At 31.9% G+C, this 23422-nt stretch overlaps 1 protein-coding gene across 2 annotated transcripts in view; it reads left to right on the plus strand.

Annotated features, from left to right (window-relative positions):
- LOC149781827 (cytochrome P450 4F4-like) overlaps positions 1-20487 on the plus strand; it is a 65298-nt gene extending 44811 nt beyond the window's left edge. The window contains exons 5-11 of one of the 2 annotated variants that reach the window (XM_089936009.1): positions 11195-11257; positions 11637-11760; positions 12091-12229; positions 12642-12771; positions 13795-14073; positions 14518-14583; positions 15170-15894. In XM_089936009.1, the coding sequence (XP_089792135.1) occupies positions 11195-11257; positions 11637-11760; positions 12091-12229; positions 12642-12771; positions 13795-14073; positions 14518-14583; positions 15170-15194 (826 nt within the window). In that variant the 3' untranslated portion in view covers positions 15195-15894. Of the gene's footprint in view, positions 1-11194; positions 11258-11636; positions 11761-12090; positions 12230-12641; positions 12772-13794; positions 14074-14517; positions 14584-15169; positions 15895-15997 lie in introns of those variants that run through there. The other variant, XM_089936008.1, reaches the window with a different exon arrangement.
- The last annotated feature ends 2935 nt before the right edge of the window (positions 20488-23422 follow it).

Raw genomic sequence — 23422 nt, forward strand, 5'->3', positions numbered from 1 at the left:
GAATCCTTATTTATGCAATATTTTAGTCCTTGCTCATTTTAGAACTGGTGGTTATGCTTGATATCCATTTTGGACTAGAAGGAATTATAATAGTTTCACCTGTCTATTTCCAGTGCAGTTGTATAAAGATAATATTACATTTAGCATACCATCTAACGTGGTATTGTGATATCCCAAACTCATATTTAAATACAGTTCATAATTAAACAATCAGCTGGAACTGTCTAATGGGTTATACATGTATCTCATTCTTCTATCATGCCAAGACATTATATAAAATGAATGTATGAATCAGTAGGAATGGTATTATGATGGCTAATATGCAAGGGATACTTTAAAAGTTCTGAATATTCGTGCGCAGTACATTAATGCTGTTTGTTACTGATCAGTGCTGATTAATTATTAAATGTATTTCAAGTTTTCGTATGTTGCTCATACACTGGAAAACTGGACTTAAAACCACATCTCGGCTTTAAATTGTCTGCCCCATGTCGAATCTTTGAAAACTGGATTCAGCCAAAACTCGCTTGGAACTAAAACAAAACTGTATGGAGGATGTGGGAAAGATTGGATGCTGTACTCTTTCGAGAAGTCTGTCTCGTAGGGGGTATGCATTTGTGTGTTGTCGTGGATCAGGTGGATACCTTAGGTACCGATGCACGGATGGTTTGTCCAGGAATGTTCCACAACTTTGGTAACCCTTTAGAAGCATACAAATATCCAATGACACGATCATGGTTAGGCACCAGTACTTGAATGACCGGACCTTTTGCGTCAAAAAATAATTCGTGTAAAACTCTCTTGACAGTCCGACTACGTCATGCAATTTATGGTCTCTGCTCGTTTTCTAATCTGCTGTATTTTTCTCATTAGTCGGGTTCAAAAACGTAAATCCATGTTTCATCACCTGTAATAATCTCATTCAAACGTCCCTGGCCACTCTTACGACGAATAGCTGTTTGGCGATTTCACCCCGAATATGTTTTTGATCAATGGTCAACAAATGAGGGATCCATCCTGCACTAAGTTTTCTGAGCATCAAATGGTTCTTCGTCTGATTAAACAGATGATGAATTTATGTCCATACTAATGGAAATATCTTCTGCTGTGTATCAATCATCGACGTATATTGGCCCCTTCACAGCAGCCACTTCCAGTTCACCGAGACACCTGTCTTCCAGGACATGGGTCATCTTCCGTGGATTCCCAACCATCTTTAAAACGATAAAACTGCCTCAGAATTTTTATTCAAGTTGGCCTTGATGACAGTCGGAGACAACCTTAAATACGCTTGGATTTTACAGAATATTCTTTGTACAGTAGCAGAATTGTTCTCGACATTGATACGTCACTGTCATATACTTATATAACGTCACACGCATGTATCTGCAGGTGTCCAGAATGCTGCACGTGCAACTTCAGATCAGTTTATAGAACATTATTTTGTCAATCGATCGGCATTAAATTATTGAGAGGTTCAAAAAATAACAAATATTATAAGAAAATATTCAGAACTTTTCTAATACTTCTCGTATACTATCACTTTCGTTAATATTAAGGAAATTTTTAATTTATTCATACGCGAGAACAATTCTTTTTTTAAAATATTGTGTATGTGTGTTTGTGTGTGTTTGAAAACCTTCTTACACGTTGGTCCATAAACTGCAAAAAAACAAATCCAAAGCTGTCACAAGATTTATCCACGTTATAAAGTATTCCTTCGCGAAAGTCTTCGAAAAAAAATCAATTATCATTGACTTTATAAGTAAATAGATATGTGTCATTTTGCAGCCAGTGAGGTCATAGTCTTAAAACATTAATTTTCTTGCAATTTAAACCCTCTTATCTCCTCAGATTTGATTGAAACAAATTGTTTCTGAATACCTTTCTGAAAGTGGGAATTTTTTAATGGAATGCTATGAAAAGATGTGTTAATTTTGGTATAAATAACGACCTAAGTATAGTCATTCTTCCAGTTCTACTTAACGGTCGGCTAGATAAAAAAATACACCAGTTTCTTTATTTCTACATTTTTTTCATACAGTTAGTTCAGTTCAACTGTCTTATTCAAGTTGACAACAATTTGTTTTGCTAAAATAAACCTTCCTCTAAAAATGTATGAAGTTGTCTCCCTTCTAGACCAATCCCAATACAGTGGCATTTCATTGCTTGGTTGGAGACTGGAGAATTTGAACCTTGTTCTACTAAGTGAAGTGATTTTTAAGTGTTTTCTGCTACCAATGAAGTATCAGAACTGTTTCATTTTGAATCATGTTTTGGTCTTCCTTTAAAATTGTCACTCTTTATATCTTCTTTTTCTAAATAATAAGCCCATTATTTCAACCCATAAAACAAAACCGATGAGGAGATAAATATTACCTTGTCGATAAATATGTCTTATCTTTAAAAGAATATTGTGACAAGACACCATTTTATACAGCTCATAATTGCGCATGTTCATTGAATCTTTTGACCCATTTGCTCAAATGTTTCAAAACTTTTAACAAGACACCCACAACAACATAAAGTACCATATAGAACTATTGATCAAACAATCAAATGCTTTCTCAAAATGTCAATAAGACCAAATATATTTCTGTTTTCAGTGAATTTTACATTATATGCATAATAATGTAGTCTCCTCTATTATGTATGTACCAGAGAGAAAACCCGATTCTGTTTGTGCGAATTAAATTTTGTGAAAGCATTTTACTCAGTGTGCACTACATGCAGATAATATATTATGTCTTGTATTGAATAAGGAAGGAGTCTCTAATATTATTGGGTAAAATCTAATGAATACCTTGTTGATGACATGCAAAAGATGATTTTGAAGGCTTGCATTAAGGGAATCATATGTGTCTGGTGTGTGTATATATATATATATATATATATATATATATATATATATATATATATATATATATATATATATATATATATATATATATATATATATATATATATCTGTGTGTGTGTGTGTGTAGGAATTTACCCTTATCAGCATATCGTCAAAATTTAGTTATGATGTTCATACTTTAGATTAGTCATGATGTTCATACTTTAGATTAGTCATCATGTTCATACTTTAGATTAGTCATAATGTTCATACTTTAGATTAGTCATGATGTTCACAATTTAGATTAGTCATCATGTTCATACTTTAGATTAGTCATGATGTTCACACTTTAGGTTACTCATGATGTTTATACTTTAGATTAGTCATCATGTTCATACTTTAGATTAGTCATCATGTTCATACTTTAGATTAGTCATGATGTTCATACTTTAGATTAGTCATCATGTTCATACTTTAGATTAGTCATCATGTTCACACTTTAGATTAGTCATCATGTTCATACTTTAGATTAGTCATCATGTTCATACTTTAGATTAGTCATGATGTTCACACTTTAGATTAGTCATCATGTTCAGACTTTAGATTAGTCATCATGTTCACGCTTTCGATTAGTCATGATGTTCACACTTTAGATTAGTCATGATGTTCATACTTTAGATTAGTCATTATGTTCATACTTTAGACTAGTCATCATGTTCACACTTTCGATTAGTCATGATGTTCATACTTTAGATTAGTCATGATGTTTATACTTTAGATTAGTCATAATGTTCAGACTTTAGATTAGTCATCATGTTCAGACTTTAGATTAGTCATCATGTTCAGACTTTAGATTAATCATCATGTTCATACTTTAGATTAGTCATCATGTTCACACTTTAGATTAGTCATGATGTTCAGACTTTAGATTAGTCATCATGTTCAGACTTTAGATTAGTCATCATGTTCATACTTTAGATTAGTCATCATGTTCACACTTTAGATTAGTCATCATGTTCATACTTTAGATTAGTCATCATGTTCATACTTTAGATTAGTCATGATGTTCACACTTTAGATTAGTCATCATGTTCAGACTTTAGATTAGTCATCATGTTCACGCTTTCGATTAGTCATGATGTTCACACTTTAGATTAGTCATGATGTTCATACTTTAGATTAGTCATTATGTTCATACTTTAGACTAGTCATCATGTTCACACTTTCGATTAGTCATGATGTTCATACTTTAGATTAGTCATGATGTTTATACTTTAGATTAGTCATAATGTTCAGACTTTAGATTAGTCATGATGTTCAGACCTTAGATTAGTCATCATGTTCAGACTTTAGATTAATCATCATGTTCATACTTTAGATTAGTCATCATGTTCACACTTTAGATTAGTCATGATGTTCAGACTTTAGATTAGTCATCATGTTCACACTTTAGATTAGTCATCATGTTCATACTTTAGATTAGTCCTGATGTTCACACTTTATATTAGTCATGATGTTTATACTTTAGATTAGTCATATTGTTCATACTTTAGATAAGTCATGATTTTCATTCATTAGATTAGTCATAATGTTCATACTTTAGATTAGTCATCATGTTCATACTTTAGATTAGTCATCATGTTCATACTTTAGATTAGTCATCATGTTCATACTTTAGATTCGTCATCATGTTCACACTTTAGATTAGTCATAATGTTCATACTTTAGATTAGTCATGATGTTCACACTTTAGATTAGTCATGATGTTCATACTTTAGATTAGTCATAATGTTCATACTTTAGATTAGTCATGATGTTTATACTTTAGATTAGTCATAATGTTCATACTTTATATTAGTCATCATGTTCATACTTTAGATTAGTCATGATGTTTATACTTTAGATTAGTCATAATGTTCATACTTTAGATTAGTCATCATGTTCATACTTTAGTCATCATGTTCATATTTTAGATTAGTCATCATGTTCACACTTTAGATTAGTCATAATGTTCATACTTTAGATTAGTCATCATGTTCATACTTTAGATTAGTCATTATGTTTATACTTTAGATTAGTCATCATGTTCATACTTTAGATTAGTCATAATGTTCATACTTTAGATTAGTCATGATGTTTATACTTTAGTCATAATGTTCATACTTTAGATTAGTCATGATGTTTATACTTTAGATTAGTCATAATGTTCATACTTTAGATTAGTCATCATGTTCATACTTTAGTCATCATGTTCATATTTTCGATTAGTCATCATGTTCACACTTTAGATTAGTCATAATGTTCATACTTTAGATTAGTCATCATGTTCATACTTTAGATTAGTCATTATGTTCAGACTTTAGATTAGTCATCATGTTCATACTTTAGATTAGTCATAATGTTCATACTTTAGATTAGTCATGATGTTCACAATTTAGATTAGTCATCATGTTCATACTTTAGATTAGTCATGATGTTCACACTTTAGATTACTCATGATGTTTATACTTTAGATTAGTCATCATGTTCATACTTTAGATTAGTCATCATGTTCATACTTTAGATTAGTCATCATGTTCATACTTTAGATTAGTCATGATGTTCACGCTTTCGATTAGTCATGATGTTCACACTTTAGATTAGTCATGATGTTCATACTTTAGATTAGTCATTATGTTCATACTTTAGACTAGTCATCATGTTCACACTTTCGATTAGTCATGATGTTCATACTTTAGATTAGTCATATTGTTCATACTTTAGATTAGTCATGATTTTCATTCTTTAGATTAGTCATAATGTTCATACTTTAGATTAGTCATCATGTTCATACTTTAGATTAGTCATCATGTTCATACTTTAGATTAGTCATCATGTTCACACTTTAGATTAGTCATAATGTTCATACTTTAGATTAGTCATGATGTTCACACTTTAGATTAGTCATGATGTTCATACTTTAGATTAGTCATAATGTTCATACTTTAGATTAGTCATGATGTTTATACTTTAGATTAGTCATAATGTTCATACTTTAGATTAGTCATCATGTTCATACTTTAGATTAGTCATGATGTTCACACTTTAGATTAGTCATGATGTTCATACTTTAGATTAGTCATAATGTTCATACTTTAGATTAGTCATGATGTTTATACTTTAGATTAGTCATCATCTTCAGACTTTAGATTAGTCATCATGTTCATACTTTAGATTAGTCATGATGTTTATACTTTGGTCATAATGTTCATACTTTAGATTAGTCATGATGTTTATACTTTAGATTAGTCATAATGTTCATACTTTAGATTAGTCATCATGTTCATACTTTAGTCATCATGTTCATATTTTAGATTAGTCATCATGTTCACACTTTAGATTAGTCATAATGTTCATACTTTAGATTAGTCATCATGTTCATACTTTAGATTAGTCATTATGTTTATACTTTAGATTAGTCATCATGTTCATACTTTAGATTAGTCATAATGTTCATACTTTAGATTAGTCATGATGTTTATACTTTAGTCATAATGTTCATACTTTAGATTAGTCATGATGTTTATACTTTAGATTAGTCATAATGTTCATACTTTAGATTAGTCATCATGTTCATACTTTAGTCATCATGTTCATATTTTCGATTAGTCATCATGTTCACACTTTAGATTAGTCATAATGTTCATGCTTTAGATTAGTCATCATGTTCATACTTTAGATTAGTCATTATGTTCAGACTTTAGATTAGTCATCATGTTCATACTTTAGATTAGTCATCATGTTCACACTTTAGATTAGTCATCATGTTCATACTTTAGATTAGTCATAATGTTCATACTTTAGATTAGTCATGATGTTTATACTTTAGATTAGTCATAATGTTTATACTTTAGATTAGTCATAATGTTCATACTTTAGATTAGTCATCATGTTCATACTTTAGTCATCATGTTCATACTTTAGATTAGTCATGATGTTTATACTTTAGATTAGTCATAATGTTCATACTTTAGATTAGTCATCATGTTCATACTTTAGTCATCATGTTCATATTTTCGATTAGTCATCATGTTCACACTTTAGATTAGTCATAATGTTCATACTTTAGATTAGTCATCATGTTCACACTTTAGATTAGTCATCATGTTCATACTTTAGATTAGTCATAATGTTCATACTTTAGATTAGTCATAATGTTCATACTTTAGATTAGTCATGATGTTTATACTTTAGATTAGTCATAATGTTTATACTTTAGATTAGTCATAATGTTCATACTTTAGATTAGTCATCATGTTCATACTTTAGTCATCATGTTCATATTTTAGATTAGTCATCATGTTCAGACTTTAGATTAGTCATCATGTTCATACTTTAGATTAGTCATCATGTTCACACTTTAGATTAGTCATCATGTTCATACTTTAGATTAGTCATAATGTTCATACTTTAGATTAGTCATGATGTTTATACTTTAGATTAGTCATAATGTTCATACTGTTCATACTTTAGTCATCATGTTCATACTTTAGATTAGTCATCATGTTCATACTTTAGATTAGTCATGATGTTCACACTTTAGATTAGTCATCATGTTCACACTTTAGATTAGTCATGATGTTCATACTTTAGATTAGTCATAATGTTAATACTTTAGATTAGTCATAAATTCTGCTTTGTACATCCTGTGAACACTAAACAAATATGTTGAAAACATGAATGATGGCAACGAATTTAAATTTAAAAATTTCGTTTATTTCCAATATGTATGTGATGTCGCAACAAAAATTACAGCTCAACAAAAGTAAATAAATAATAAAGTTCTCACTTTTGTAATAAAATCATGATTAATGTTCATTACAATATATATATATATATATATATATATATATATATATATATATATATATATATATATATATATATATATATATATATATATATATATATATATATTGTATGTCTGTGAGGTGGAGTGAGGTACAGAATTTCAACTTTTCATGTACACTATATCCGTATTTAACAATTTGCCATGTCACACGCTGCAGCACAATCGGAAATATCTTTTCCAATGATGATGTATCCTCAGGTTGACTATTTGCTTTATAAGTGAAAACTGGAATACATATCAAATCCCAAATAAATATGTTTTTATGGTTGGATGATTAAATAAAGATAAGTGAAGCTAACATACACCAGATGTTGAAATAATGTTCCACTTTGCTTGCAATCCCCGTGGATTTCAAATACAAATAAAATGCATTCCAGATCAACACATTCCAGATCAAACACCCATGACAACAGATTACACAGAATTGTTTATCAGTTAAAGTAGAGTGACAATTTGCTACAGCTGGATCCCATGCCATGATTTTCAGCAAATATTGCCTGCTTTCTGTGCACCAGCGTCTTGACTTCCTTTATATTCTTCTCAAAAGATAGTAAAATATTTCTATCTACGCACACACCGGCACACACATGCACATATAGACAGATCTCTACAGTGTCACAATATCATTTTAATGAACAGGATGGTGAGTTAGATGACTTGTTCTTATGAGGAATTGAAACCAGGCCATAACTTTTAGAAATCATAATTAACTTACAAATGCAGTAATTTAATCACTAATGACAGTCTTTCTTGTCTGTCAAACCCATTCCATCTTTCTTTGCTTGGTAATTAAAGTATTCCTTCAAGAATTAGAATATTAACAGTTTTTCCATTAACAAATAAAGAAATATTGAGAAGAGCTTTAGAAGAATTGGAGATCAACTCATATTTGTGTTTTATTAAGTTATCTACCAGACTTAGATTAAAGTAACAACTTAAAATATATCTTTTTAACAATCTATAAATTATGAAATTATGAAATTATCCTTTTACCATTTCAAATTGAATCATAATATATATATATATATATATATATACATATATATATATATATATATATATATATATATATATATATATATATATATATATATATATATATATGCCTGTGTGTGTGGCTGTCAGTCTGTCTGTCTGTCTGTATTACTATAAAAAAATAACAGTAAATTTGCTATCCCAGAATACACTAATCTGTGATGCTGAATTATTTTTTTCTAAAATTTGACTGAAATATTTGCTATATTTAAGCTCAAATAGCCGTGTAAGTGTATTCATATGCAGTCCCACTAACAACTAGAAAACAAAATGGAACAGTAATCTTCATATTTTTTTCTTTCTCTTTCAATGGGATTCTCTTGCCAGTATTAGTATTCTCTTTCAGTCCAACATGTGAAACAAAATGTGAAACAACATGTGAAGCACCGTTTGCACTTTGGGGATCATGTGTACACTGCGCTTTGTTCAGTTTCGATACAGGCCATGTATTACATGTTTATACACAACCGCCATAAGAAAGAAGCTTATATGGGTATACTGTTAATCTTCCGTCTGTCAGTTTATTTCTTATTTTGCTTCCGCACATTAACTCAAGTTCTCTATCTATCATTAGCAAACCTTGTTACTGGCTTGCATTTTTGAGCAAAATTGAAACTAGTCTATTTTGGGCTTAAAATCAAAGGTCAGATTGCGACTGAGGTAGGAAAACTGTTTTCACACCACAACTATTTTTTGTACTAAACGCTTTGACCAAACCTTGTAAACAACATGTGTTGAAATAAGAATGAAACCTATTGACTTGAAAGTCAAATGACAAAAACTTAAAGTCATAGTAACTCTAAGAGCAAAAACGGTTTGCGCACGATATCTTGAGTTCTTTAGCACCTACTTGAATCAATCCTTGTGGGTGGCTATATTTGAGAGGCTGATAATTACTGGATCAAGACGTTGAAAGTCTTGGTGTCAAGGACAGATATAAGAAGAAACTATTTCCACAACATGTTCTTTACCACTTACCATTATAAAGCTTTGTAGATATGTATTTGAGCCACTGAAGAACACACCAACTGAGTTTGGGGCATACAGGTCTCTGGTCAAGGTTGGAAGGACCTTAAAAAGGAAACGGGTTTCAGAAACTTATTCCCATGCCACATATCATTATCAAGTTTGTGCAGAGCATGTATTTGAGACAAAAAAGAAATCAGTCTGCCTTGAAGTAAATAGTTCAAAGGCTAAGGTCACCAAAACTGAAAAAGAGATGTGCTCTGCGCACAATGACCAGACACGGCAGACATATAATGGTAATATTGTTCGCTGAGGGTAAAGGCACGTGATTTTGGAATTCCATGTCTCGCTGGTTAAAGAAGGATTTCTTCCTTGAAAAGGAGCTACATGTACCAAAAGGAACATGAATAAACAGAGATGGGACTAATCTAACAGATGACAAGTTTGAAGAGACTGTCAGATGTCTCCATTTGTCAAATGCAAACAAGAGGTGTGCATGAGGTAATGTTCGATCGCCAATTACAACCAGAAACCAATGTGTCAGCCAGTGACATAATACGGGCAGCCGAATAAAAATATACATGTTCGTCCCAGTATCTGCCACTCAGTCGTAAGCCCTGTAAGTTTGTTAAGTTGAGCAGGCAACAATTTGATTAAATAATAGTCACTCAGGAGAATGATTCTTATCATAGTTCTCACCTTTTTCAACAAGTGATGAATATTCATGAAATAAAATATGAAAAATGATCACTTAAGCTTTCACAAAATCTAAGCCCCTAGCTAAACGACAAAGAATAGATCTAATATTAAAAGACAAGATCAACCTTATACGTAAATATATATATATATATATATATATATATATATATATATATATATATATATATATATATATGTGTGTGTGTGTGTGTGTGTGTGTGTGTGTGTGTGTGTGTGTGATGTGATTTTGATTTTTAACGTAGCTTTAACAATTTTTCAGTCATATCGCTATGATGTCTGCAATGTGCCAGTTTATAGTGATGTCTAGAACTGGGGCATCATGCCGCAGACATGTAGCATGATGTCCCACCCAGTCACATTATCCTGACACCTGGCCGACCAGTCCTAACACTAACCTCTTAATGCTGAACGCTAAGCGAGGCAGCTGTTAGTACCATTTTTGTAAGTCTCTGGTATGACTCGGTTGGGGATCGAACCTATGACCTCCCGCATCCGAGGCGGACGCTCTAACCACTAGGCCACCGGAGCGGTACATACATACATATATATATATATATATATATATATATATATATATATATATATATATATATATATATATATATATATATATATATATATACATACATACATACATACATACATACATACATACATACATATATATATATATATATATATATATATATATATATATATATATATATATATATATATATATATATATATATATATAATTGCAGAGATACACATCCCTATGTTCAGGCTGTACACGACTTATCGGATACATGGTCTTACAGGGGAAGGTATGTCTCTAGATTCCTATCGCTTTCTTAACTTTCATCGTTTAGTCCTTCTCTTTCATCATTTAGCTTATCCAAAAGATGCAACTATCACAATTTAGTGTTCTGCATTTATACAAATTAAAGGCAACATTGGTGCGAAGTTAAATCCTTTATTTTGCCTATAAATTACTACATGTGCATACCAAATATTTTAGTTTGAACCAATCATACTTTATCATATCCAAAGTTACTAAGGTCTTATGCATTATTATTTCAAAATAATGTGGGTTGTTCATGGAAATGTGTGCAATGTGCTGAAATTTGCATGCTACCTATTTAAAATGAACAGTCGCAAAATATTGATGGGTATATATTAATTATGTTCATCCTTTTAAATTAGGAAACCGTACCTTTACCCAGACATCATATTTTATCTGACGTCAAGAGGACGGAGGTTCAAAAAGAATTGTGACTTGGTCCATTCCGTTGCTGAAGATGTCATCAAAAACAGGCAGACTGCTCTGGTAAGAATACCTTGCTGATTTGTATATATATATATATATATATATATATATATATATATATATATATATATATATATATATATATACATATATATATATATATATATATATATATATATATATATATATATATATATATATATATATATATAAAACCAATTCTGCTTGTGACACTTTCTACATCTCACAGCAAGGTACTTACACCACCAACTTTTCTCATCTTTTTTATTACATTAGATTTCAAAAACGATTGGTTTGTAACTCGAATTTTTAAATCCATTTTCTTTAATGACCATACATGATCATAAATGTACACAAATCATTTTATAGACCAACCAAGAGCCATCAGCAATGTCAACAAAGAAGTATCTTGATTTCTTGGACATTCTACTGACAGCAAAAGATGAAAATGGCAAAGGGATGACCCAGCTCGAAATCAGGAATGAAGTGGATACGTTTTTGTTTGAAGGTATGAGATCTTTATTTTAATATCTCTGGTTATTTTCACATAATTTTACACTAAGAGGGTGTCATTTACTTTCCATCTTTTACCTAGTTATCAAAAAAACGGCTAAGAAAACAAAAATAAATTTGAGTATTGCACAAAATAAGCATTTTGAGCAAGACTGAATAAACAGTTCCTAATAAAACAAGAATCGGATGACTTGCAAGAAAGGTCTACAATATGGTTTTTACTTTTCTTTATTTATTTCTTTATTTTGTACTTTTTATTTATTTTCTTGCTAATGTGCACCAAACACAATGAAATATTTCAAGAGTAAAAATGTATAATGATGTCTAATGTCAGGCTTGTGCAGTGGAAATAACATTCTCGATACGAATAATTTTTGACATTTCATAAATATTTGTAACTTTTGTAGGCCATGACACAACTGCCAGCGCCATCTCTTGGATCCTGTATTCACTGGCCAAATATCAGGACATACAAGAAAAAGTTCTGGCGGAGTTGGACAGTGTCCTCGAGGGCAGGGATACGGATGATCTGCAATGGTTGGTCTGAGTTGTGTGATGTCTTCCAATATTTGATTATAAATTATTTGCAGATAGATGGAGAAAACACGTTCAGTGCATAAGATACCTTGATTCATGGCAAATAAAGGTGTAATGAGCACTGAATCTTACGATTTGACGTCAACGAGAAAGAACAATATTTTACAGCTAAAGACTTTTGTTTAGTTTAATACATAGGCTATGAAATATGATGCTGGACTACGAAGATCACTATATTTCACAACTCAACAAAACAATGTATTTAGTGAAAGAAAAATCTTTCCTGCTTACATATCGTTCTCTAAAGATATGCCCATGCAAGCATAATACATTGCCTTATGGTGCTGGAATCACTTCAAGGAAACCTATCCATTGTATTACTCTGTTGAGCATGTGCAATCGGAATTCGTAAGTGCATGAAAGTAGTAATACGTCTTGCTGACGTAGAATTGTCATTTGTGTTTTCTGCATTTGAATTGACAGATGCAAAGGAAATTGAGTCAAGCTAAATGCAGATTTTGCTACCAAACATCCATAACTTAGCAAATGAAGGCAGATTTCAGTTCTAATATCTAAATATTATCTTTGGTTCTAATCCTAGATGTTTAATTCTTGCCCTCACTTGTTTACTGTTAGATATCGTACTGACTTGTGCATTACTTAACACATTCAAATGAAAAATAGGAAAAACAATTTTATTAATAATAAAATTCTTCATATGTTGTTTTTTAAATTTTTTTTAACTTTGCTTAACAGGATAATTGAGTGGAATGCAGCAATTTTTAAATTATCCCCATCATCATAGCAGCCCCAGCCCTTCTATGACTTATGTCAAGCACTGTTTTTTTCTCATATTTTTGAATTGAATATAAACATATTTTTAACTAACATTTGTTTTAATTGTAGCTTAAATGTGGTTTCTGCAACTTATGATGAGTTCGATTAGTAGTTATCCCTCATTTTTCAAGATTAGAATTCATTGTTAAGATTTGTGCTGATGCTATCTATATTTGAATTCAACAGGAATGATCTAAACAATCTGGAATACTTGACAATGGTCATTAAAGAGGGCATGCGCGATCACTGTCCAGTTCCCTTCATTCAGAGACAGTTTACCAAGGACTTCGAATTGGAAGGAAAAACCTTTCCCGCAGGAACGTCTGTAACTATCCAAATGTTTGGGCTGCACCACAATGAAACAGTGTGGGAGAAGCCAATGGAATTCATTCCAGAAAGGTTCTCCAAGGAAAATATCGCTAAGATGGATTCCTACCAGTTTCTGCCATTTTCTGCTGGGCCAAGGTAAAGACACTGCGTTTTTTTACAATGAAAGCTTAAGTTATATAAGCTTAGTACATTTATAAAATGTGTCTCTTACTTTCTTTTATTCTCATCTGCCTAATTAAAAATGGTATTTATCTTTGCTACTATTTCAGAGCACATGGATCCAACATAAGCTACAAATGTACATTGGCAATAATTTTCATACGTTTGGAAATTCCTCATGAACAATTGTTTTTTAATACTCCTACTAGAATCGTCTAGTTACGAGGAATAGGCAGATAGTATGTATATTGCATTATTAGTGAGATTTCTTTGTGATGGTTGCATTTTAAAGTAGATTAATATAACGTGGCAAGAAGGTGCAGTCAGTTTCGTGCCTATAATTAACGCTACTGTATCTCGTTCTTCGAGAAGAAAATTGTGCAAATTGTGAATTACTGTTGTTTATCCTTTTATTCTCAGGAATTGTATTGGGCAGCATTTTGCTATGAATGAAGAAAAGGTCATCCTTGCCAAACTAGTTCACAGGTATCGTAGTTTTTGAAAGTTACTTTCATAATCAACATAATACAGAACTTATGAATGAACAATTGAAGAAAAACAAATGCGTGCACACACTCCCTCTGTACCTCTCTCACACACACACGCACACACACACAAACAAGCACATTGGAAATCATAAGTACATGTAGTAATGGGAGAGCAAATTCAAGATAATTTTATGTGATGTCCGTTTTACAGGAAGAATTTGTAATCTTTCTTTCATTTTTTCCATTTAAACTGTACAAAAAAAATGCCGGCTTCCTAACTTTAACATAGATTGATCCATTGACACACCTCCAAATTTGCATAGGTGAATCTGTGTTATCTGACTGACTATTTTTTCGTATACGATTTTTCGAATTTTCTTATTTTTGGACAGATTACATCCGGATTATCGAGACAAGTTTTATAGTAATTTTACACTTTGGTCCCAGATTTTGAATGCAGATTTCTTGATTAACAGTGCAAATTAACATTTAGAAATTCCGTTCCCGTTGAATTATGTCTGGATAGCGAGGTTTCTGAATAAATGGAATCCGGATTAACGAGGTTCCTCTGTACTTGTCTCCAGGGCTGCAGACAGGATAGGACAATAAGGACAAAATTCAGAGAGCCCACAACGGTCAGGGGGCCCACCACCACCATCATAATTTGTAATTCATACTGCAGAATGTTTCCAAGGGCCCACAAATCCTGTCCGCTGCCTTGGAAATTACTGTGAATATACTACATTCAAGATGGTCATTTTGCTGGGGCTATCCAAGGAGTCAAGAGTTGTCTTCTTGTGGATTGCTCTTGATGTTAATTCACAAACTTTGATTAAGGTAGCAAAATATTATCTGGATTTTAAAGATTAGCATCACATGTTGCCAGAATGATAATATACATCTCTCGAAAAAATGGCAGTAAAAGTTGAGACAAGAATGGCATGCTATATTTTGGCTATGCTCTCACCATGAACATATTTCACTTTGAACATTGATAAGCTGTGTTGTCAACTTGATTGTGGTTGAACAATGTCACTGATCTGACCAATTTTTTCTTGAGTCAACCTGGCCCTAGGAAACATTTTCCTCAAGTCAACTTGGCCCTAAAACATTCTCATGAAAGATCAAATGGTCAGTGGTGTATTTTGGCACCCAGACCATAAAACTGGTTCATCTTTAATTTCTCTTAGGTATATTGGTAACCTGGGTTCTTATTAAAGGATGGGATTTCTGTTTTTGATTCAAGTTGAGTCAAGGTTATCAGACTATATGAATGATGATGGAAGCTCATGTTTCTGGTCACAAGTGTCAAGTCATTGTTGTAGGCATTTAAACAAGGTGTTTTAGCGTTTCTCAAGACACCAGGCACACACAATGTAAAACTGTAATATAGTATCTTCATATGATTTCAGATACAAATTTGAACTAGATCCAGACCATACGCCGAGAAAGAAAGTGGCAGCTGTGATGAGGTCCGATAATGGAATCATGCTTCGTATATCCAAGAGATAATCTAATGCTTTGAGGATTTGGCTATTCTCAAACAGAGCTGTTTTACTAATCGCAATGACGTAACATAAACATAATACAGTTTATATATGGGTGCAAAGTTTGCGATTTTTGTCATCATTGAAAACTTTGCATGTCTAACTTACACAATTTCAACTTTTTGTATTCTTGGAATTTTTCAGTTTATTTATGGATATCATTAAAATCTAGATTTGTGCGAGGCATGGTTTTAGTGATTTTTAAACGTATTTTAAAAGTTGTGACAGTGAAAGCATGCATAATTTTATCCATGTTCAAAAGATGGTTTTATACCATTTAACACATTAACCCCTGGTGATGAGTTTACGTGGCAGGAGGTAGTAGCCTACTGCCGAGCTCCGTAGCATCAAGGTCATGTATGATACACTAAAGTGGGTGGTATTATAGAAAGGTAGACAGATCTTGCTCTACAATGATACCAAATAATCTGGAATTTTTGTTGCACTACAAAATAAAGAGGAAAAAGCCTCAGTTTTTGGACCCAATTTTTTTCCACCCAACATTCGCTCATATTCGGAATCCGATTTTGTGTCAGGATTTTAGACTTTTTTGTCTCAGATCTAAGGCAGACTGGTATGAACTGCAAACAGACAGATGAACCTTTGCAAAAAGTAGGATAAGATGGGCATTTGGAATAAAGAGTGGTCTCGATACGAAAACAATCGGTCTGTTAAGTAAAAAAGAAAGAAGAAAAAAGAACTCCAACTTGTACCCTTCTTCTCATGCACAAGCCAAATAGCCAATGAAAAATGATGTTTCTAACACAACTAGGCATTATGTTATTGGAAGATCACATGGAAGTTGATGTCTTAGGATGCATTCAGAAATAGCTTTCAAAATTGTTTCGAATTTCAGGCAAAAACGACAAAAACCTCCAGGGGTTAATGTGTTAAAATGGAAATAACACAATTAAAGTAAAAAAGAAACATATAAAATCAGGCAAAAATTTCATGATGTACAAATATAATGTTATGCCATTTCAAATGGAAATAACAGTAGATTCGTTGCAAAAGAATCACATGTATATGAAATTTCAGTTTTTTATGTAATGCATTTGCTTTGCATAGCTTTTGGGAATTGTATTGTAATATATTACTTACCAAGAATATTTGAATGCTGTGTTCCTCATTTATACAGTTGATTCTCAACAGGAATGATCAAAAGTGTGAAACAAGACAATATTGAGGGTGTTTTTCTTTATAATGTCATAAGTGAGTATAATCAGCATTTAATGGATATTGTTATGACCCTATGGTCCGAAACTAAGTAACTGAAAGAAGCAAAACCAGCAAGTTGAGTAAAAATTAACAAATAATTTAATTCTCTAAATTAATTCTCTAAATTAACAATTTAGTAGGAATGTACAATATTGTGAATTAATTCCCAAATAATCCTAAATGTTATATCACCAGTCCTACAGTATACAGACCTCTGATTGAATTCCAGTCTTGAATGTACTAATATACCGTTAGTCTTGGTTAGTTTCATGTACCAACAGTCTTAATGTATCAAAATGTCTTTGAATGAGTCCACAATAATCCCAAAATAGTACTTTAGCCCAAACAGTAAATGACCATTTTGTAATTCCACTTATTAATATAAAGTACTAATTCAATGATTCTTCTCAGATTATATCTGAAAACAATTAAAAGTGATTTAATAGAATTAAACTAAAATAGGAATGAGAATAATTTGTTCATCATAACCTTAAGTAAAAACCGAAAGACAATAAAATGACCATGATGTGGGTCAAAAGCTTTCTCCTTGAACATTCGAAGATTTTGTAAATAAGACTATACCTTGAAATCAGATGTCAGTAAACAACTATTCATAACTTACAAGCATTAACAAAAGTTAGCTATATAAACATGATGTTTACAAATCACCATGACCCTAAAGTACAACTTACAATCATGGATAAATGTTAGGCACACAATATAGATATATATTACAATATTCTTTTCATCTTTGCAAATGATTATTATATAACTTGATTCCAAGAGAAAAAATGAAACATACATGTATATGTCAGATAAGACAGTGAGTGATCTTGAAAATAAATAAAATATGTCACAAAGGGATATTGTGAGATTATTGTGTTTTAAAGATATGACGAGTTCATCTTGAATGTAATCTAAAGAAGAGAAGAATCGTGTCTAATTGTATAATTACGCGTAGTAGGTGTTTAACAATGTCCATGACAACAAATGTAATTAATTATGTACTGTCTTAAGAATGAAGGTTGTATCAAGCTTATGACACCATAAACTCTATAATGATGTAAACCAAGGTGTCATCATTTTAATTTGAAAATGATAGATCGGACAAATGAAAAATTAGCAGAGTAAAGAATTGCATAGAAGAAAACGGTTTAAAAATAATACTGCAAATATTTTAGAAGATACCTATTAAAAATAGATCTGACATTTTCATAACAAATGACCTATATGCTTGGGATGGCATATATATATATATATATATGCAATAAACTGATAACACTGCAATACAAGCTTTAACTAGCCTAAATGCTTTCAATTCTGAATGAGTCTTTTTCCAAAGCAAATACAAAACACAAGCAAGACTAACAGAAAACACAAAAAGTGTTGAGGTTACAAAATTTTACATGACTTTCTACAGGATTAAAAAGTTTGAAAGTTTGATGGTTCAACTAGTTGGCTTCAATTTGATGCTAATGCTGAACATATTTTATATTGACCTAGAAATTGATAAGTCATATCACCATCTGTTTTAATGTAAATTTGTATAACCACAAATTATATCACGGATATTTCATTATTTAGTAGTAAATATAGGCTATTGGGTGACTGATAAACAATTTGAAAGAATTATTGAAATGAAAATGTGCCAGCTGCAAAGATGTAATGATGTTATTTGTGCATGGCTTCTTTATCTAGTCTTCTTGGTTTAAACTGTTTGGTTTCAATGTTCTACAGTGGCAAATCCACAGGGGTCAGATTTACTAGTGTGGTCTTGGTTTGTTATTGGCATTAGCTTCACCCTGACTAGGATGTCTGAGGTTTTGTTGTTTCTGGTAGGCTACTACTGGTTTGTTTGGAAGGATTAACTTTAATGTGTAACACGATTCCATGATGGGCCAGTTTTTCCGGATGATAAGCCAACGTAATGTTTGCAGTACTAGCCAACATCTCAGAATAATACTATCTAAAAGAACTGTAGATGGATGTGAATGAAAATGAGATATATTTAATAACAGAAGGCAAACTCCTTATGGCAAATGCTTTCTTTTACTGAAAAATTGACGATGCTTGTACTATGCACAAACAATCATGATAGTAGATACATGTGATTGACTGAAGATGTGAATTTCAGTTCTAATAAAATATTATGGGCTCTAGTTATTTTAATGTCATTTTGGTACGATATTCATAAATGCATGATCTGTGACTTTCAAGACCAGTTATAGATAAATGCAGGCAATAGTTCATACTTTACTTCATCTATTTTATTTTTATCCAATCAAATTCATACAATTCCTTTACCTTTATCCAATTGAAATCACGATCTGAGTCAATTCAAGTAAATGTCCTTCTGCTTGAATAAGACACCTTTGTACATCTCGAAGTGTAACCTCCTTCCTTGTGCTTGTATAAGAAATTGTACATCTCAGAGTGTAACCTCCTTCCTTGTGCTTGAATAAGAAATATTTGTACATCCCAAAGTGTAACCTCCTTCCTTGTGCTTGTATAAGAAATCTTTGTACATCTCAAAGTGTAACCTCCTTCCTTGTACTTGAATAAGAAATCTTTGTACATCCCAAAGTGTAAACTCCTTCCTTGTGCTTGTATAAGAAATCTTTGTACATCTCAAAGTGTAACCTACTTCCTTGTGCTTGAATAAGAAATCTTTGTACATCTCAAAGGGTAACCTCCTTCCTTGTGCTTGAATAAGAAATCTTTGTACATCTCAAAGTGTAACCTACTTCCTTGTGCTTGAATAAGAAATCTTTGTACATCTCAAAGGGTAACCTCCTTCCTTGTGCTTGAATAAGAAATCTTTGTACATCTCAAAGTTTAATTTTGTTCCTTGTGCCTGAATGCAAAGTCTTTGTACATCTAGAAGTTTAACTTTGTTCCTTATGCTTGAATAATAAATCTCCTTATGCTTGAATAATAAATCTTTGTATGATATATAATGTGTTTGTAATTATAATGTCACTTCATGCCTGATCAATTGGTATAATTCTGAATACTGGTTTTCTTTGATGTTACAGCAATGAAAAGTTATTGTCTTGAACTGTGTTTTTTTAAACATATGTATTACATGTACGTATCATTTAGCTTATGTCAATAAAAAAGTCTTTTTACATCTCGAAGTGTAACATTGTTCCTTGTGCTTGAATAAGAAATCTTTGACATTTGGAAGTGTAACTCTGTTTTCATTAAGTACATCTCAATTCTTTTACAAGCTTTCTTTATATCTTTGCAAGTTATGAATAAATAAAGCTTTGACATTAGCTAAAAAACTCTCAACTCATCCTTGAAAAGTACAGGAACTTTTTAACTCATTTGTGCGATGGTAACTGGTATAATAAAATTTGAGGCTACCCTTCATGCCACTGTAAAATGTGCACGTCTCAACAATGACACTGAATAAATCTGTATCTGTCGAGTGTAGTCTCATTTGATCACCATGGTTACAGTAAAATTCAAATAATAGCATGTACTAATACTGCAAATCATCCATAAACAGATTTCTTTAGTTTTCTTTTTTTCATTCTAACCAGTACTATAAGGCATCATCAGTAATTATTCTCCTTCAAATTATTGTTTTGACATTATAAAATAAAATATTGGTATTTACAATTTCTTTAATGTTTTATGAATTTACAGAATACTGTGGTGTTCATTAATTTGATAAAGTTTCTTCTGAAATCAGTGTTAGCTTTTGCCACAGGTTTGTATTTGGTTTTATGTCGAATTTTAAAACCAGATAATTGTTTTTTAAACCAAGACAACCCGTTGTATCTTTATCAATTTTAAGAACCAATTCTATGTCAGATTTTGCATTTTTGTAAATGAATGATGTATTTTTGCATGCATTTCAGTGCATACAATGCTTTTTGTAAAGACCGCTCCGGTGGCCTAGTGGTATGAGCGTCCGCCTCGAATGCAGGAGGTTGCGGGTTTGAACCCCTACCGAGTCATAACAAAGACTTATAAAAATGGTAATAACAGTTACCTCGCTCAGCACTCAACATTAAGAAGCTAGTGTTAGGACTGGTCGACATGGTGTCATGATAATGTGACTGGGTGGGACATGAGGCTACAAGCATGCAACATGATGCACCAGTGCTAGATATCACTATAAACTGCCCCACTGCAGACATCATAGCGATATGGCTGAATACCTGTTAAAGCTACGTTAAGATAGATACATCAATCATACAGCTACTATCACATTGTTAAGATAGGTACATCAATCATGCAACTACTATCACATTGTTAAGATAGATACATCAATCATGCAACTACTATCACATTGTTAAGATAGGTACAGCAATCATGCAACTACTATCACATTGTTAAGATAGGTACATCAATCATGCAACTACTATCACATTGTTAAGATAGGTACATCAATCATGCAACTATTATCCCATTGTTAAGATAGGTACATCAATCATGCAACAACTATCACATTGTTAAAATAGATACATCAATCATGCAACTTCTATCACATTGTTAAGATAGGGACATCAGACCACACAGCTTCTATCACATTGTTAAGATAGGGACATCAGACCATGCAAGTCCTGTCAAGATAGGTACATCAGTCATGCACCTACTATCACAGTGTTAAGACAGATACACCATACCATGCAACTCTTACCAAGATGTTAAGATACGGACTACAAGACACACAACTCCTATCACAGTGGTAAGATACGGGCATCACATCGTTCAGCTCCTACCAAAGTGTTAAAGTAGGGACACCAAGCCATATAGCCCCTATCCAAGTGTTAAGGTACATAGCAATGTATGTATTATGTGTTCCTTTGGCAGACGGACTTTGGTGTAGTGACAACAGTGGACCGAACATAAGCGTCACTGAAGCGGGTTACTAAGTGTTTAGTACAATCAAAACAGCCAGGCACATTGTATCAGGGTTTCGTTTGTAACTTAAATCATTCCCAAAGAGATGTAAACCAGTAGCTTACAGAGCAATAGACTACATTATTATTGTTTAAAATTCGTTGTCATATTGCGAAACTAGTGTACTAAGAGTTAAGAACAAACACATTCTAAATCTATTGAGCTCATATAGAAAGATAAAAAAAGTTTAATTTAACAAGGATACGTAATATTTTTAGAAATAAATTTTGCCAAAGGCATATTATACCAAAGTTGTGTCGGACGCACAAATGGGGCTCAAGGAAAATATTTCCAAAATGCAAGAAATTGAAACGGTCAATGCTATAGCTACAGTTAATAAGGTTATAGAGAAAAAGGATATCAACAATTGTTGCAAAGAATTACGAAAATAATGTACATTTCAATTAAGTAGATATCGTTTCTTATAAGGGGATATTTTCTAATTAATAATTAATAAAGATATATTTTGTCTAATATAAGCTGCTGGTGATTTGAAATGATAAATGACTCCTCCACCTTCGAATATTATCCCTTAGCTTCATATACAGTTTTGCAAAATGTTATATTTGATATTTGCAGTCCTCATTTCTCTTCATTCATCCATAAAGCAAAGGGGAAAAAATAGAGATCTTTGATTTCAATTTGGTTTTCTGTACCCAATGAAAAATGCCAGACTTATTTGTCACCATTCTTTTTTCTTCTCATTCTTCTTACAGCGACTGTATAAATTTTATGTCTATATCCTTTTTTATCGTGTAGAAGGGTTTGTTATCCTTGTGTCGCTTGAAAATACAATTCGAAGCAATGTTTGAATGAGTAGTACTCTATGCCATTTCCCAGTTGGATACAGAACAATTTAAGTCAGATTGTCTCGCCTTGTCACCTTCAGAATTTACGCAAGAAAAACTATTGCCCATTTTTTTTCTGGTTTATTATGTAGAGTTGTGACAGTATGCTCCTTATTAAAATATTATATTTTTAAACAAAATAATCATTCAAATACAACCAAAAGGAAATGGATGGTTTGATCGTTCTTGAATAATGCCACACATATAGGCAAAGCAAGCAGAATCAAAAGAAATAATGCAGTTGGTAATTATGGAAAGTAAAACTCTTCATCGATTTTAGTGGTAAATTTTGGATACCCAACTCGAA

This window comes from Sinohyriopsis cumingii, chromosome 15 (genome assembly GCF_028554795.1).
Source record: "Sinohyriopsis cumingii isolate HCF-2022 chromosome 15, ASM2855479v2, whole genome shotgun sequence".
Taxonomy (NCBI): domain Eukaryota; kingdom Metazoa; phylum Mollusca; class Bivalvia; order Unionida; family Unionidae; genus Sinohyriopsis; species Sinohyriopsis cumingii.